This window comes from Lepus europaeus, chromosome 9, assembly GCF_033115175.1.
Source record: "Lepus europaeus isolate LE1 chromosome 9, mLepTim1.pri, whole genome shotgun sequence".
NCBI lineage: Eukaryota > Metazoa > Chordata > Mammalia > Lagomorpha > Leporidae > Lepus > Lepus europaeus.
In genome coordinates this window covers 6,802,635-6,818,218 of record NC_084835.1, presented here as the reverse complement: position 1 = coordinate 6,818,218, position 15,584 = coordinate 6,802,635, and the positions used below count along the sequence as shown (strand labels likewise).

Below are 15,584 nucleotides of genomic sequence, written 5' to 3'. Positions count from 1 at the left end.
CCGCTTCCTGTTTTATGCTCCTTAAGTGACCTGGAATAACAGAGAGGTCACGGATTCTGGAATGTCTTGTCCGGCCGTTTGTGGCCATGGGCCATCCTGGGCAGCGGTCCACACCCCTGGTGCACCTGTCTAGAATTGCCTCTTACTCAGCCTTGTGTTCTAAGCTTGGCCACTCGATGGCCAGTGGCTGGCAGTCACTGCTTCTAGAACTTTTCCTTGCTGTTCAGCACAGCAAGCATCTGGGTGCTTAGCTTGTGACGTTGTGAGTAGAACTGGCGCTCCCTTGGTGGAGCTCAGAGTCCCCGTGGGGACCAGCCCTGCTTCCACCACAGTGTGTTCTGCTGAACCCTGGTATCAGGGCCCACAGCAGTGGGGGAGGCCTTGATGCTGCCCACTTGTCCCTGAGTCGTGGGAGGCAGAGACCCCTGCAGAGGCTGGAGTTGAGCCCCTGTGCTCGCTGGGCACAGCCCCGTTCCCTACCCTAGAGGTGCCCGTCAAAGCCTGCTGGCTGCCTGTTCCTGCCTGCTGGGGAAGCAGACAGAGCATTTCCTTAAAGTGACCACAGCTATGGCGTTCTCTGCACAGAACTCCAGCCTTCTCTCGTAACCGTCTGGAGACTTGAGGAAGGATGAGCAGTTCCTTGCTTGTTTTCCTACTAATCTGGTGGCACTAACACTCTGGCTTGAGTTCCTAGTCTGTGTTTCAGTGTGTTTTTCCCACGGTGGCCGCCAAACCCAACACAACTCACCGTTTTCTCCCCCTAAGGAGTCAGGACAAGCCATACCGCTCGTGGTGGAGAGCTGCATCCGATACATCAACTTATACGGTAAGCATGGCCTCGGGCTGCTATGCTCAGCTCCCTGCAGAGCCGCTGTGGGCTGCTGGGTCGGGGGGAGGCGAGTGAGCTGCTCCCTCACCTTGGAGGCCTCCTGCCCTTTCCCTGTTTCTGGGGGCAAATACCCACGGGACAGCCGTTGTCTCAGTCTTGTTGGTGTGTGTGTGTGTGTGCGCGCATAAGTAGTGTCCGGAGAACCCAGGACCAGATGGGCGGCTCCAGGGGTCAGGAAAGGTGAGGAAGGAGAACTATGGCAGCCCCTCTCTCACTGCCACCCAGCCCCAGAGCCCTGTGCCATGTGCCCCCAGTGCCGTGGGTCAGTAAGTCAGTTACCACGCCTACACCATAAGCTCCAGGCAAGAGACGGCATCTTGGATTTGTTAGCTGTAACGTCAGAAGAATGGAAGCTGCACCTACCCATTTACTCATCCCTCTAAAAATGTATGTATCAGGTACATAGCAGGCACTGGGGTAGACAACGGGAATACAGGTGTGACACCTGCCCGCGTCACTGGTGTTCCCAGCTAAAAGGCCAAGGACATCAACAAGCGAAAAAGTGAAAGAAAACTGGATTTTCAGGTAGTGGTAACGCCATGGAACTGATTAAAAGGGGTGGCTGTTTTGGCCGAGACAGCGAGGAGGCCCCCAGGGAGCAGTCGCAGCTAGCCGTGCGTGGAGAGGCCTGGCGCTGGCAGGAGAGTCAGCATGGCTGGGGTCAGGAGCCAGGATTTGGGAGGCAGAAATGCAACTAGCAAGGTGGACAAGGGTTTGTTGAGTGTATCCTGTGTGCCAGCCAAGCTCCAAGTAAAGCTGGCATTTTAAGAGTAAGAACTTCCTAAATTACACAGCAGAGACTTGTTTTCTATGCAAATACAGACAGGAAAAGGGTCAGGCTCCCCACTAATTCCCACTTAGGGCTAGGCAGGCCCTTGAACTACTCTGGTCCTGTGTGTAGGTTACTGTTGAGTGGTCACTGTGGCTTCAGGGTCCGGACTATGGCCTTGGAAGAGATGTACAGGAGGCCGTTCCTGGCTGGTAGCTCCGTCTCCCCGTGCTCGTGTACTCTGGGCCGGAACGTGCCATCCAGGCTGAGCCAGTGCAGGGGAGGGGGTGTGTGGTGCCGGCGCCCTTCCCCGTGGCCCTTCCATGGGCCTGGATGGGAGACCTCAGCCACGGGAAGCAGGCATGTCTGTGTGCATGGACAGTTGTGCTTGCTGCAAGATCACGTCTGGGCTTCTGCCAGGAGAGATTTCGATGGCAGTGACTGGGGGGTGGGGCGGAGCCAGGCCGTGGGCGGAGTTTCGGCATCCCCCGGGGTCCTGCAGAGCCCTGGTCTCCTGGTGTTCAGTGTTCCTTTATTTGTTTCTTTTTTTAGGGCTGCAGCAGCAGGGCATCTTCAGAGTGCCCGGGTCTCAGGTCGAGGTCAACGATATCAAAAATTCCTTTGAGAGAGGTGGGTGCAGAGGGCCACGTGGGCTGGTGGCTGGGGAAGCCGGGATGGGTGTTCTCAGTGTCTGGGAGCCACCAGGGAGCCGCCGGGCTGCAGGGGCTAGCTCATTCTGCTTCTCTGGAGGTGATGTGCAGCTTTTCTTCCCGAATTCGTGTGCTGGGGCTGTGCCCCTGGAGCTTCAGCTGTGGGTCGCGTGTTCACTCCACCACAGTTGGCACACGCTGTGACCTTTCGGTTCCCTCCAGAGAGCCCCCTGTTCACTGTTCATGCACTCCCCCAGGTGGAGCCTCCCTAATCCCCAAATCTGAAATCCAAGAAGCTCCCAAACCTGCAACTCTGTGAGCACAGCTGTGATGCCCCAAATGGGGACTCCCACACCTGGCGTCATCTGAGGCATCACCATCAAAACGCAAGCAACTACTGAGGCAATGTGCAGGAGGTGCATATGGAGCTTAAGTGAATTTCATGCTTAACCTAGAGTCCCATCCCCAAGGTTATCTCATTGTCTGTAGGCACATATTCCAGAATCAGAAACAAAATATTGGAAATCCAGAACCAAGCCTTTGGGTGAACTTGGTTACCCTCCAGTGTAAGCTGGTGGGGGGTGACTGTCTCCAGTGGACAGTGCAGGGGCTGCTGGGGGCAGAACCTAGTAAAGAACTCTGGAACTTTTATGTGAGGCTGTAATGGGTGCTGCGCTTCAGGAACATTGAAAGCACTTAGAAGACGCTGAATGGCTCTCAGGACCCCTGTGTGTGCCTTTTTCTGCAGGGTTTTGGCAAGCTGCTCACTGAGGGGAGAACACCTACCCCCACCCCTGGAGAGGTTCTCCAGTGCTCAGCTGGCTTGAGCCAGGGTGTAGACGCTCACTAGGAGTGACACAGCCTAAAGCAGGACACTGACGGCACTTGGTGTGGTCTCCCTGTCCCTGACAGGGGCCACAGGCCACTGGGGGTGTCCATGCCCAGGAGGGACTCGCCAGGAAGGAAGGGCTCTGTTCTTCCCAGGTCTCTGCTAGGCAACCCACTTTTTACCTCCCTGCTGGCTTGGAATTCAAAATCCACATAAGTCCATAAAGGAGACCTTCACCAAATTTATACTCTGTGGATCTAGGACAGAATTCGCAAGTCCACACCCTTGTCCCAGGAGAGGGAAAAGTTAGTCTTCAGGCATCTTGAAAGGGCACCTCTGCACCCAGGTACCCACACAGCACCTCTGCATCCAGGTACCCACACAGCACCGCTGTACTTGGGTACTCCACACAGCACCTCTGCACCCTGGTACCCACACAGCACCTCTGTACCCAGGTACTCACACAGCACCGCTGTACCCAGGTACTCACACAGTACCTCTGTACCTGGGTACTCCACACAGCACCTCTGCACCCAGGTACCCACACAGCACCTCTGTACCCGGGTACTCCACACAGCACCTCTGCACCCAGGTACCCACACAGCACCGCTGTACCCAGGTACTCACACAGTACCTCTGTACCTGGGTACTCCACACAGCAGCTCTGCACCCGGTTACCCACACAGCACCTCTGTACCTGGGTACTCCACACAGCACCTCTGCACCCAGGTACTCCACACAGCACCTCTGCACCCGGGTACTCCACACAGTACCTCTGTACCTGGGTACTCCACACAGCACCTCTGCACCCGGGTACCCACATAGCACCTCTGCACCCAGGCACCCACACAGTACCTCTGCACCCAGGTACTCACACAGTACCTCTGTACCTGAGTACTCCACACAGCACCTCTGCACCCAGGTACCCACACAGCACCGCTGTACCCAGGTACTCACACAGCACCTCTGTACCTGGGTACTCCACACAGAACCTCTGCATCCAGGTACCCACACAGTACCTCTGCACCCAGGTATTCACACAGTACCTCTGTACCTGAGTACTCCACACAGCACCTCTGCACCCAGGTACCCACACAGCACCTCTGTACCTGGGTACTCCACACAGCACCTCTGTACCTGGGTACTCCACACAGCACCTCTGTACCCAAGTACTCACACAGTACCTCTGTACCTGGGTACTCCACACAGCACCTCTGCACCCAGGTACCCACACAGCACCTCTGTACCTGAGTACTCCACACAGCACCTCTGCACCCAGGTACCCACACAGCACCTCTGCACCCAGGTACTCACACAGTACCTCTGTACCTGAGTACTCCACACAACACCTCTGCACCCAGGTACCCACACAGCACCTCTGTACCCAGGTACCCACACAGCACCGCTGTACCCAGGTACTCACACAGTACCTCTGTACCTGGGTACTCCACACAGCACCTCTGCACCCAGGTACTCCACACAGCACCTCTGCACCCGGGTACTCCACACAGCACCTCTGTACCTGGGTACTCCACACAGCACCTCTGCACCCGGGTACCCACATAGCACCTCTGCACCCAGGCACCCACACAGTACCTCTGCACCCAGGTACTCACACAGTACCTCTGTACCTGAGTACTCCACACAGCACCTCTGCACCCAGGTACCCACACAGCACCGCTGTACCCAGGTACTCACACAGCACCTCTGTACCTGGGTACTCCACACAGCACCTCTGCACCCGGGTACCCACACAGCACCTCTGTACCCAGGTACCCACACAACACCTCTACACTCTGCTTTTCCTGTCTAGCTTTCTCAGCTCAGATCCGCTGCCTTAGTCGCTGAATGTGTCTGATTGGGAGTTTGGTCGGAGAGGCCCAGTCACACACCCAGGTCCTCGCCGTTCTGTTCATAGTGTTCTTCTGTGCCGGCCTCTGCCAGCTGTGCCAGGCAGACACTTTGTCCCCTCCGCCGAGCTGCGGCTCCTCTCTGTAGACTCACTCCCTCTTTGCCTGGAAGAGCTGCCTTCTGACCCACTGTCTCAGTGCCAGGCTGAGGTCTAGCCCTAGGAGACAGCCTGCAGCCCCCGTGCACTTATCGGTAGCAGGTGTTCAGAGTGAGAAATGCCAGGATGTGGTGCTCAGTGTTCTCGCGGGGTCCAGGGGCAGCGTCTGGCTTCTGCTCCAGGATCCTGGGTGCTCGGAGCCTGCCATGCGCAGGATCTCCCCGCCCCGGTGTCTGGCCAGGTGTTTGTGCGTTCTCTCCACAAGCACACATGGGGTCCTCTAGGTACTTTAGAGCCACTGCTGCTCAGGGAGCCCATCAGTCAGCACACAGTGCAGACAGGCGGGGCCTCGGTGGAGGCAGCCCTGGGCAGCGTGGCAGCTGCAAGCCCAGCTGGACCAGAGGGAGAAGGAGCAGCGAGGCCGGGACGGCGTGGAGTCTGGGCGTGGGGTGGGGCCGTGGGGAGACGGGAGGGTGCAGAAGAGGCTTTCCGAGCCCAGGGGCCAGCGGTGCATCTCTGCCATCAGCTGCTGGGACGCAAGTGTTGTCCAGCGCTGCCCGGAGCCCCTGTGACGTCACTGGCAGCCCTGTCCAGGGCGTTGCTTTCTCATCTCCCCAGCGCCTTCCCACCCCAGCCCTCCAGGATCTTTGTGTGTGCATGGAACCATGGTCTGCAGCCTTCGCTGTTTCTCTTGGGCTCACCTGGTGTGCAGAGCCCTGGGTCGGCTGCCTGGATTCTAAGGAGACGTGTCCCAGCAAGGTGCCTCTGGCCCGGTCAGCGGCCCCTGTCGCACTCCCCTCCACTCCACAGTCTGTCGGTGCCCATGGGGGAGGAGGCAGCCCCCTCTGCTTCCTGTCCATCTGGACTGTGTGTATGATCAGTGCCTCCTGCACCTGCCCGGCTGCTTTGCAGGGCTGGTCCTCTGCTCCTCACAAGCCCTAGATGGTCTCAGGCTAAGCCAGCTGGGCAGACTGCCTCCTGGACGCAGCTGGCCGTGCTGTCTCTCCCGCACTCCGCGTTGAATCATTTTCCTCACCTGCCCATTTTACTCCACCTGAGCCCACCGGGAGGCCATCCTCTCAGAGAGCAGGTCCTAGTGGGGCTCTGTTAGGAAAACGCTGTCCTTGCCCCCAGGCTGGCTCATGCTCCGTTTCTCACGTCCTCTTTTCTGGTTCTTCACGTGCCTTAGCTGAATGTTTGGGGTTTGGCTCCCTCCCCCAGCTGACCCCTGGGGGGTTGGCATGCCCCTCTTCCTGGCTCTCCTGCTGTGTTCCCCTGGGACCAGGTGGCCAGGTCCTGGGCCTGGCTCAATATCACTCCTCCTACGTGCCCTTCACTCACTGTGGTGTAGCCTGCATGGTGTGTGTGTTTATCCTTTGTTCCTTTTACATTCAGAGTCCTTCTTGTCTGAGCCCCTCAGGGTGGCCGTCCTCGCCACTCATTCAGGGGCTCTGGGAGCCCTCCATGACCCCCAGGCAGGTGCTATCAGAGGAGCATGGCTCTCTTCTCCTTAAACCTCGGAAAGATCAGGCCGTGTCGGAAATCCGCCCAGCACTTACTGTTCCTAAATTTGCTGCCTTCTCCTTCCGACACGAGCCATCCAGGCTTTGCGGGGGAACTCCTCTGCCACTGTCTGTACACCTTCAGCTCGCTGCTTGGAGACAGGAAGGAGAAAGGGTCCTGGAGAGGCAGGAGTGTGTCAGGTCAAACCCTAGAGAGCCCCGCCCTTGCCTCCCAGGCCCCACTTCCCCCAACAAACTCTGCGGTGCCCCCTACAGGCAGGATGGCAGAGGTGCAAGGTGTCTCGTGCAGGCGGGGAGCGGCTGCAGCAGGATTTGGGTTTGATAGCCCCAGGAGGGCCTGATGCCAGCCGTCTGAGGTCTGTTTGCTGCCTCAGCAGGAGGGCTGTGACCAGGACTGGCTGGGACAGGTTGCTGGGGGTGAGAAACATGGCTGGACCTCTGGCCGCAGGGAACTGCTCAGCTGACGGGTGCCTCCAGCTCCAGCCACAGGTTTTCCTGGGCCCTTTAAGGCAGCCCTGCCTTGCAGGTGATGCCCAGGGCACGTGGTCAGAGTAAGCTGCGGGTGGGGCTGTCCGGTGAGGCTTGCGCCTCCACCAGATGGCGGCTCACACAGGGTGAACGTGGCACTCGCTCGGCCTGCCTGGGGTTTCAGCGCCCGTTCTTCTCCTGGAGAAAGCTCCCCCACCCGCCACCCATCCTGCCCATCTCAGCCTCTGGAGATCCACTCGTTCCTGGAGCCACAGCTGGCCAGCCTTGCAGAGAGCCTGGGTGTGAGCAGCTCTGTTGGTGGACTGAGTGTCTTTGGCCAGGAAGGGCAAGGACTCATGCTGTGTGTATGGGCAGGTGTGGGCGTCCCGGGCGGTGCACTCACCTGTAGGTGAACAACATGGGAGTCATGCCTGGCAGTGGAGTCCCCAGGGACAAAGGGGCAGCAAGAGGAAGCGCCTCACGACAGCGCCGTCTCTGGTTCCTGCTAGGACAGAGAGGGGGCTGAGGAGCGCCCTGCCCACCCCACGCCTCCCCCCATTCACCTGCACGTTGAGTACTCCTGGTCTGAAGTGCTTACTCCCGGAAGTGAGTGTTGGGGATCTGGAATATTTGTATATATTTGTGTATGTATGTGAATATGCATATCTGTGTGTGTGCATAAAATATCTCAGAGACAGAACCCAAGTCAAAGCATGAGATTTGTCTGTTTCATGTACACCTTGCATTCACAGCCTGCAGGTCATTTTTGCAGTATTTTTAGTACATCTGTATTTTGACTATGACCCCACACGTGAGGTGTGAAATTTTCCTTTTATGGTAACGTGTTGGAACTCAAAAACTTTGAGGTTTTGGAGCATTTAGGATTTCAGATTTTCTGATTGGGAGTGCTGAAGGATTCAGATTAGGGAGGGAGGGGGGAAGGAAGGGTTCTTGAAATTGAGCAGAAGTTATTACTGGATTCTGAAACCATGGCTGAACCCCGAGGAACACAGTTCTGGGCCCACAATCTCTGAGCACCTTGGTTCTCTGAGTATCATGTCTGACCACTCACTTCTCACAAAGGGGAAAATGTTAAAAATTTATTTTATTTATTTGAGAGGCAGGGGGAGAGAGAGAGAGAGAGATGGAGAGAGATGGAGAGAGATGGAGAGAGACGGAGAGAGATGGAGAGAGATGGAGAGAGATGGAGAGAGATGGAGAGAGATGGAGAGAGACGGAGAGATCTCCCATCTCTTCATTTACTCTGCAAATACCTGCAACAGCCTGGACAGGGCCAGGCCAAAGCCAGGAGCCCCAGGCATTCAGTTCAGGCCTCCCATGTGAGTGCAAGGGACCCAGGTCTTTGAATCATCACCTCCCAGGCTGTGGGTTTGCAGGAAGCTGGAGCTGGGAGCAGAGCCAGGACTGAAGGGCAGGCACTGTGATATGGGGTGTGGGTGTCCCAACCAGTGTCTTAACTGCTGGGCCGAATGCCCACCCTGAGAAAATACCTTTAAATGTAGAGACCTGGAGGCCACCACCCTAAGCGGGGACCAAACTCCTGTCCTCCCGGTGGGACACAGTTATGTACCCACAGCACTGCACGTGTAATATTCCTGCCACAAAGAGACGTTTCTCCTGACTGTAATCACGAAGAAGCAGTCAGACGGCCACAGAACGTGGGGCCATCTACACTGCACGTGGCCTTCCCTGTCCAGGAAGTCCATGTTAAAGACGACAAACCAGCACACAGAAATAGCGGGGTCTGTGTGACCGCCAGAGGACGAAAACACTCACAGGCACAGAGTGAGTTGCATGAACACTGCCTAACTCTTAGCTTTCGAGAAAATTCTAGAAAAGCTGTCATGTGGCAGCTGGGGGTATCTGAGTGTGGGCTGGATCTGAGAGGTTGTTTGGGGATGGTTGTTGATGGTGTTCGGGACAGTCATGTCGCCGTCACGTGAGAACTCTGCTCTTGGGAGCAGCAGTGCTGTGCCTACGCCTACAAAGCCTCCTGAGCTTTGAAAACATCAATTCGGAAAGATGAGTGTAACTACGGGGTTATTTTTACAACTGTTCCATGTCTTTGGGCATTTTCTAATAAGTTGCAGGAGAACTTTTTAAAAAATACTTATTTGAGACATAAGGAACGAGGCAGATAGCTCTCATCCACTGGTTCTCTCCCTCCAAATGCCTGCCACAGGAGGCAGGCATGCAGTCCAGGACTCCCAGTGGGTGGCAGGAACCCAGTCACTTGAGCCATCACCACTGCCTCCCTGAGTGTGCATAGGCAGGAACCTGGAGTTGGGGGCACACCGAGGCGCTCCGTGTAGGACCTTGACCACCTGGCCAGCCGCCCACCCAAGGGGTACTCACCCACGAAGGAGGCTGCCCGTGGCACCCTCCCTCCTGTTCAGCCTTCCCCGGTGGGTCCGCACTCCCTCCGCCTCCTTCCCACCCTGAGACCCCTCGGTTTGCCTCCCTGCAGGTGAAGACCCCCTCGTGGACGACCAGAACGAGCGAGATATCAACTCGGTCGCCGGTGTTTTAAAACTGTATTTCCGAGGACTGGAAAACCCACTCTTTCCTAAGGAAAGGTTTCAAGATTTGATATCTACCATTAGTAAGTATTTCTCGGAGGGAGTGAGAGTATGCCCCTCAGCGTCGTCCGAGAACCAGCCTGCTGAAATGAGGCCCTCGCAGGGCGTCAGCCCGGCTCTGGAGGTGACAGGTACCCCCTGGTCACCCGGCGTCACTGCCCCTGTGCCGGTTTTTCTGACTCCTCGTAACCCTGACAGAGGACCCTGGTTTCTGGTTTGCAGAGAGACACAGTTTCCGTGTGCAATGAGTGCATTTGAGAAAAACACTGCTGGTACGTGCCAGCCGAGCTGGGATCGGGGCCTGGAGGTGAGGGCGGTGGAACTGGTTTGCATGGAGGAGCCTCAGATGCTGGGGCGGCTGGGGCAAGGCTTCCTAGAGCAGGCCTGGAAGGAGAGCTGGAGGGAAAGTCCTTTGTGTATGGCAGGGAGGTACAGTGGGTAAGGCCTCCAAACCCCAGGTGCCCCAGTGGGGGCGCTGTTGGAATTGAAGGTAGAGCAATGGCTTGTGTTTCCCAAACATTTGGGACCCTGGATACCAAATGGCGATGCGCCCTGCAGCCCCTGTGCCAGCCCCAGAGAAAGCCCGCAGATTTCCAGGTGTCCGCGGGCTGTCCGTGTCACCCCGTCTGCGATGCGAAGCTCCAGGTCGTCTTTAGAGACGCTGGGAAGGGGTAGCCGCTGGGAGATGAGGCCGCAGCCTCCTCATGAGGGCCTGGGATGCAGAAGAGAGATGGGGAATGGCTGCGTTCCAAAGGGACAAACTCACAGAGCGCGGAGGTGGGCAGCGGGGCCGCGGGGGGAAGCCCCGTCTGGGAGAGAAGTCGCCGTGGCGTGGGCGGTCAGCTCGGAGCTCCACGCTGCTGTCCCTGGCGTCACCTTCCCAGCTTGCCCGTTTGCCGCCCGGGCCTCTGGCCTGATTGGTGCAAACACCCCAGGGCTGAGCTGAGAGGCATCTCCAGGGTTTCAGGCCAGTCATTGGCTTGAGAGGTGTGTGTTGGGCGTGCACTTCCTGGGTAGTGCTGTAGCTCGCGTTGAAAGGGGGTTAATGAAACATGGTCCCCAGCTGAGCTTGCCCGCACCTGTGGGTGACAGGTGACAGAAACTCCACTTCAAAGGGCTGGGTCTGTACCCAGGTGCTTTTAGGCCTGGCTGGTCTGACTCTCACACAGCTTTGGTAGGAGCCTGTCTCTACTCCATCTCTGTGCTGGAGTCTCTCAGGCACGACCTCCCAGCTACTTCCCTCCAACCACGTCCATGGGGCCTCTCTGCTGGTTCCTCCAGCCCCAGCTTCCAAGGATGGACTCTGATTGGTTCTGTGTAGGCCACACCCAGCCCCTCCCTGTGCCCAGGGATGTGAGGCTCTGATTGACCAGGCCAGCTGAGAGTAGAGCTGGCTCCCCCATCCAGGTGGTCCCAGAGGTGTGTGGGAGGCAGGGCTGGTGAACCGTCAGCTCCTTGCTCTCTGAGGGTAGACGGCCCCTGAAAAGCTCCTCTCTGTTCCAGAACTGGAGACCCCAGCCGAGAGGGTGCATCAGATCCAGCAGATCCTCGTCACCCTGCCCCGCGCCGTCATCGTGGTCATGAGATACCTCTTCGCCTTCCTCAACCAGTGAGTGCCAGGGTGCGGGCGCCACTGGGGTGTCCTGGGGCTTTTGCTATTACTATGCTTTTTTAAAAATTTTTTTGAAAGTTTATTTGAAAGGCAGAGGGAGAAAGAGGTCGTCTATCCGCTGGTTGACTCCCCAGATGGTCGCAACGGCCAGGACTGGGCCAGGCTGAAACCAGGAGCCTGGAACTCCATGCTGGTCTCCCTTGTGGGTGGCAGGGGCTCCAGCACTTAGGCCATCTTCCACTGCTATCCCAGGCACATTAGCAGGGAGTGGATAGGAAGTGGAGCAGCCGGGACTCGAACTGGTGCTCTGACATGGGGATGCCGGCATTGCAGGCAGTGGTCGGCCTAAGCCACTGCACCACCACGCAGGCCCCAGGTACTCGAATGTTTTCAGCAGAACCTGGAACCTTCTTGGATCTGAGTAGAGCCCCAGAAGAAAGAAACCCGAAGGGAGGATTTGCCTCTCCCAGATGACCTGTGTGTGCCTTCTCTCCCAGCCTCTCCCAGTACAGCGACGAGAACATGATGGATCCCTACAACCTGGCCATCTGCTTCGGGCCTACCCTCATGCACATCCCAGATGGGCAGGACCCCGTGTCTTGCCAGGCCCACGTCAACGAGGTCATCAAAACCATCATCATCCATCATGAAGCCATCTTCCCCAGCCCCCGGGAGCTGGAGGGCCCCGTGTATGAGAAGTGCATGGCTGGAGGGGAGGATTACTGGTAAGACGCCCCGGCCCCAGGAGGAGGCCTGTGCGCTCGTACTGCGCTCCGTCTCCCTTCCACTTGCGTTTTCTCGCTGGGGCTCCACAGCGGGTTTGTGGGAGGCGTGGGTGCACCAGCCTCCGCTGGCTGAGTTAGTGGGGCTGCTTTGAGCCGAGTGGTGCTTTCCTGGGGTGCTTGGTTCAGCAGTCTGTGGAGACAGCTTCAGGTATAGCTGGACCAGGGACTCAGCTGCGATCCTCAGGACCTGGTGCTGCTGCCTGCCCGCGTTGGCTCTGCTTTCTTCTGTGGCAGCCCCTCCCGTGCTGGGTGCAGGAGGCCCCCAGCAGCTGCAGATCTGTGACCCCGTATCTGCATGTCCTCCGCTGGAAGGGGGCTGCCCCTTCCTGAGCGTCCCAACACAGCCCAAGAGTTGGGGTTGGCTGCTGGGGCTGGGGCTGTGGTCGCGAGCACGGTGGTGACTGGTCACAAGGCCAGAACTGGCCGGGGGGTGAGCAGCCCTTCTCAGGAGGCAGGGGAGGGGGATGACGTGTCCCACTCTTGTCCCTTCCCACCTAGCAGTTCTGTTTTCCACATCAAGCGAGCTCAGTTCTTTGAGATCAGCAATCACTAGGGGGCGCCTCTGTGTATTGCTAACTGCCCAAGGTCTTAGAATATTCTAGAACGTTTTCAAAATCAGGGCTGACTGCATTCCCCATACTAAGACCTTACCGTGTGAAGACAGGAAAAAATTAGAAACGTGGTAAAGATGGGAAGCCCCTGCCCGCCGTGGGAGACCGCTTCTTTCCTGATGTCGCGCCAGCACGCAGCTGTCCATGTAGGCGACTGCGGTGTTGCTGGCCAGGTATGGGCAGAGCGTCCCCGGGCTGCGGGCTTGCCTGCCCTCTCCAGGTGTACCTGGGCCATGCTTCCTGCAAGGGAGGGGCTCCCGCTGCCTGGGTGTCCCCGTGCTTGGCTGTGTGACAGCTCCTCACAGCTCCCACCCCCTGCAGGCCTCAGGCAGGAGTCTGTCCCAGCTGCACCTGCGGCCAGCGAACACCACTCTGGACAAGGCGAAGCCTTTTGAGCCTCATCTCCCACCGTTGCCAGTTCTCGGTCTTAGCTGCAGTATACATGAAGGGACTTCAGCAAGTCTGTGGCAAATTAAGTTCAGAGATAAGCTTATTTTTGGTAGAAAAAAAGAAATTGAAATCCATGCATAGTTTTTTTCATGATACGCATTTTTCAGGAAGTTTTTGAAAACCACTTGTGTGCGTGGATTTAAATTTTTTTTTTTTTTTGCACCAAAATAGATGTATCTTTTAATTCTGTTTCCCATGAGCCTTGAACATACCCTTTTATAAGTAGTCCTGGGCCAGGGCCCAGATCCTGGTGCACTTGGGAACACCCATACTTTTCTTAACCTCGTTGGCTTCCCCATGGTAGTTTGGGAGGAGGGGTTCAAAGCTGGAAAGGGAGATCTGACTAGGGGTCTCGGCACAGTGGACGTCATTCCCCTGGCAGATGGTCGCCAAGCGTCTGGCGTGTGCCGGGTTGGGGCAGGAAGGCAGGGACGTAACCCTGGTAGGATCAGCCAGGTGCGGGGAGCTCCGAGGGAGCAGGGGTAGAATGTTCCAGAAGCAGGGCTCCCTGCACTGGTCTGCAGGAAGTCCAGGCCGAGTTGATCCTGGGGATAGACGTCAGCCAGCCCAGTAAGGGGTGGGCAAAGAATGTTCTAGGCCTGGAGCGGTTGGTGAACTGAACAGAGCAGCATGTGACCAGGGCAGGGTGAGGGCGGAGCCTCCACAGGCCATAGGATGAGCCGGGTTAGGAGATGTCTTGGGAGCCTTTCTGCCAGGTCTGGACCTTATCCAGGTTTCCATGCTGAAGCCCATGTCCCTTTAAAGACATTTGTAAAAGTCACCTCCTCCAAGAAGCCCTCCCAGACTATGAAGGTCAGCTCAACTGTTCTTATCTCTGTCCATTTCTTTTCTCACTAACACTATCTCAGCTTGCAGGTGTTTTCCTTCCGGCTGTTGACTTGGGCTGCTTTTCTCACCTCTGTTGCTAGAATGTCTGTGGCATGTGGGCAGGGACCTCGTCTTCCTCACCCATCACAGCATCCCTTGCACCTAGCACAAGGCCTGGTTTATATCAGGATCCACTCAGGGGCTCAGTAGGAAACCCGGCTGACTGCCTGTGGGAATGAGCTGTGCCTCAGGGAGCTTGTGAAGCCTGGGGGCAGGGTGGGAGGAAGGGGAGGCGCCCAGGGAAACCATGCCGCACCTTAGCAAGTCAGTGTGGCTGACCTGGGTCCCTCGGTGGCCGTGCCTAGCATGGGTGCAAGGCCACACCTGTGCCCCGGGCTCACCGGGGCTCTGAATACGGCCCCACACAATCACCCTCATGAGCGTCCCATCACCTCACGGCTGTGGCCCTCGGCTGTAAGACGAGGGGGTCGGGCGGGGTTAGGGGACCCATGGCTATTCCCATGTTCTGCCCCGTGGTCCGTCTGGGGATAGAGGTCAGGGTTTTGCCACATCCGTCCATTTCCTGTTGCTGACCCAGAATCCAAGATTGGGCATTGATAAGGAGCTGAAACGTGTTTGCGTGGCGCTCACCCCGGCCGGGGCCTTGGTGCTGCATCGGCCCACGGTGGGAGGCGGAGGGCGAGAGCGAGTGGGAGAGCCGGGGAAAGGTGCGGGCCAGGTGAGGGTCCGGAACCCTCAGACCCCTGCGTGTGTCCCCCTGCAGTGACAGCCCGCACAGCGAGCCAGGCACCATCGACGAAGTTGACCACGACAACGGCACTGAGCCGCACACCAGTGACGAAGGTGAGTGAGCAGCGATCGTGGGCCAGGGGTGTCCCGGGGGGGCGTCTCGTGCCGGCCCATGCCAGCCTTACCCGGGGGCTGGGGCTCCAGCGAGAGCACAGCCTCCTGCAGAGGAGCCTCGGCCTGGCACAGAGCACTGTGCACGGTGCACCCTGCACGCGGCCCGCGTGGTCGCCCTGTGCACCCTGCCTGGCCCAGGGGCAGACCCCAGGGCAATGGTCCTAGCGAGGAAGCCACCGCTGCCCCTCCATCCCCTCTCTGCATGGCTCTGCATGGCACCAGGCCTGTGCTGGGTCCTGAGGCACGTGAGGAAGGGGACGTGGGGCCTGGTGGAGCTGCCCGTGGTGCAGGGCGAGCAGGCCAGGCTGCAGGTGGGGCCCAGGCAGGCGCTCCCTGATGATGGAGCCCCGGAAACGAGGCGAGAGAGGGGAGGCTGCCTGTGCTCTGAGGGACCCACCGGGGTCCTCTGGCCCTCTAGACGCAGCGGGGAGAGCCCTCTAGTCTCTGGGGCAGGTGGCCTGCGTGGAGCAGCCATCTGGCCGCCGTGGGCCCAGGGCCAGCACCTCCACCAGGCAGCACGCCAGTGCTGACGGCCGGGTGCAGGAGTGTGTTTTCAGTCCTTGTCAAAGCAGCAGGAAGGAGCCCTCTCACGCCCAGGTGGATCACGTCTGCCTTCAATTCCATGCGGTTGCACAATG

General features: G+C 58.0%; 1 protein-coding gene across 2 annotated transcripts in view; it reads left to right on the top strand.

Moving 5' to 3' along the window:
• Window positions 1-15,584, top strand: part of SRGAP3 (SLIT-ROBO Rho GTPase activating protein 3) — a 243,661-nt gene that overhangs the window by 207,059 nt on the left and 21,018 nt on the right. For both annotated transcript variants that reach the window (XM_062200379.1, XM_062200380.1), the window contains exons 13-18: window positions 766-826; window positions 2,211-2,288; window positions 9,625-9,759; window positions 11,240-11,345; window positions 11,846-12,073; window positions 14,807-14,886. In XM_062200379.1, the coding sequence (XP_062056363.1) occupies window positions 766-826; window positions 2,211-2,288; window positions 9,625-9,759; window positions 11,240-11,345; window positions 11,846-12,073; window positions 14,807-14,886 (688 nt within the window). The remainder of the gene's footprint in view (window positions 1-765; window positions 827-2,210; window positions 2,289-9,624; window positions 9,760-11,239; window positions 11,346-11,845; window positions 12,074-14,806; window positions 14,887-15,584) is intronic.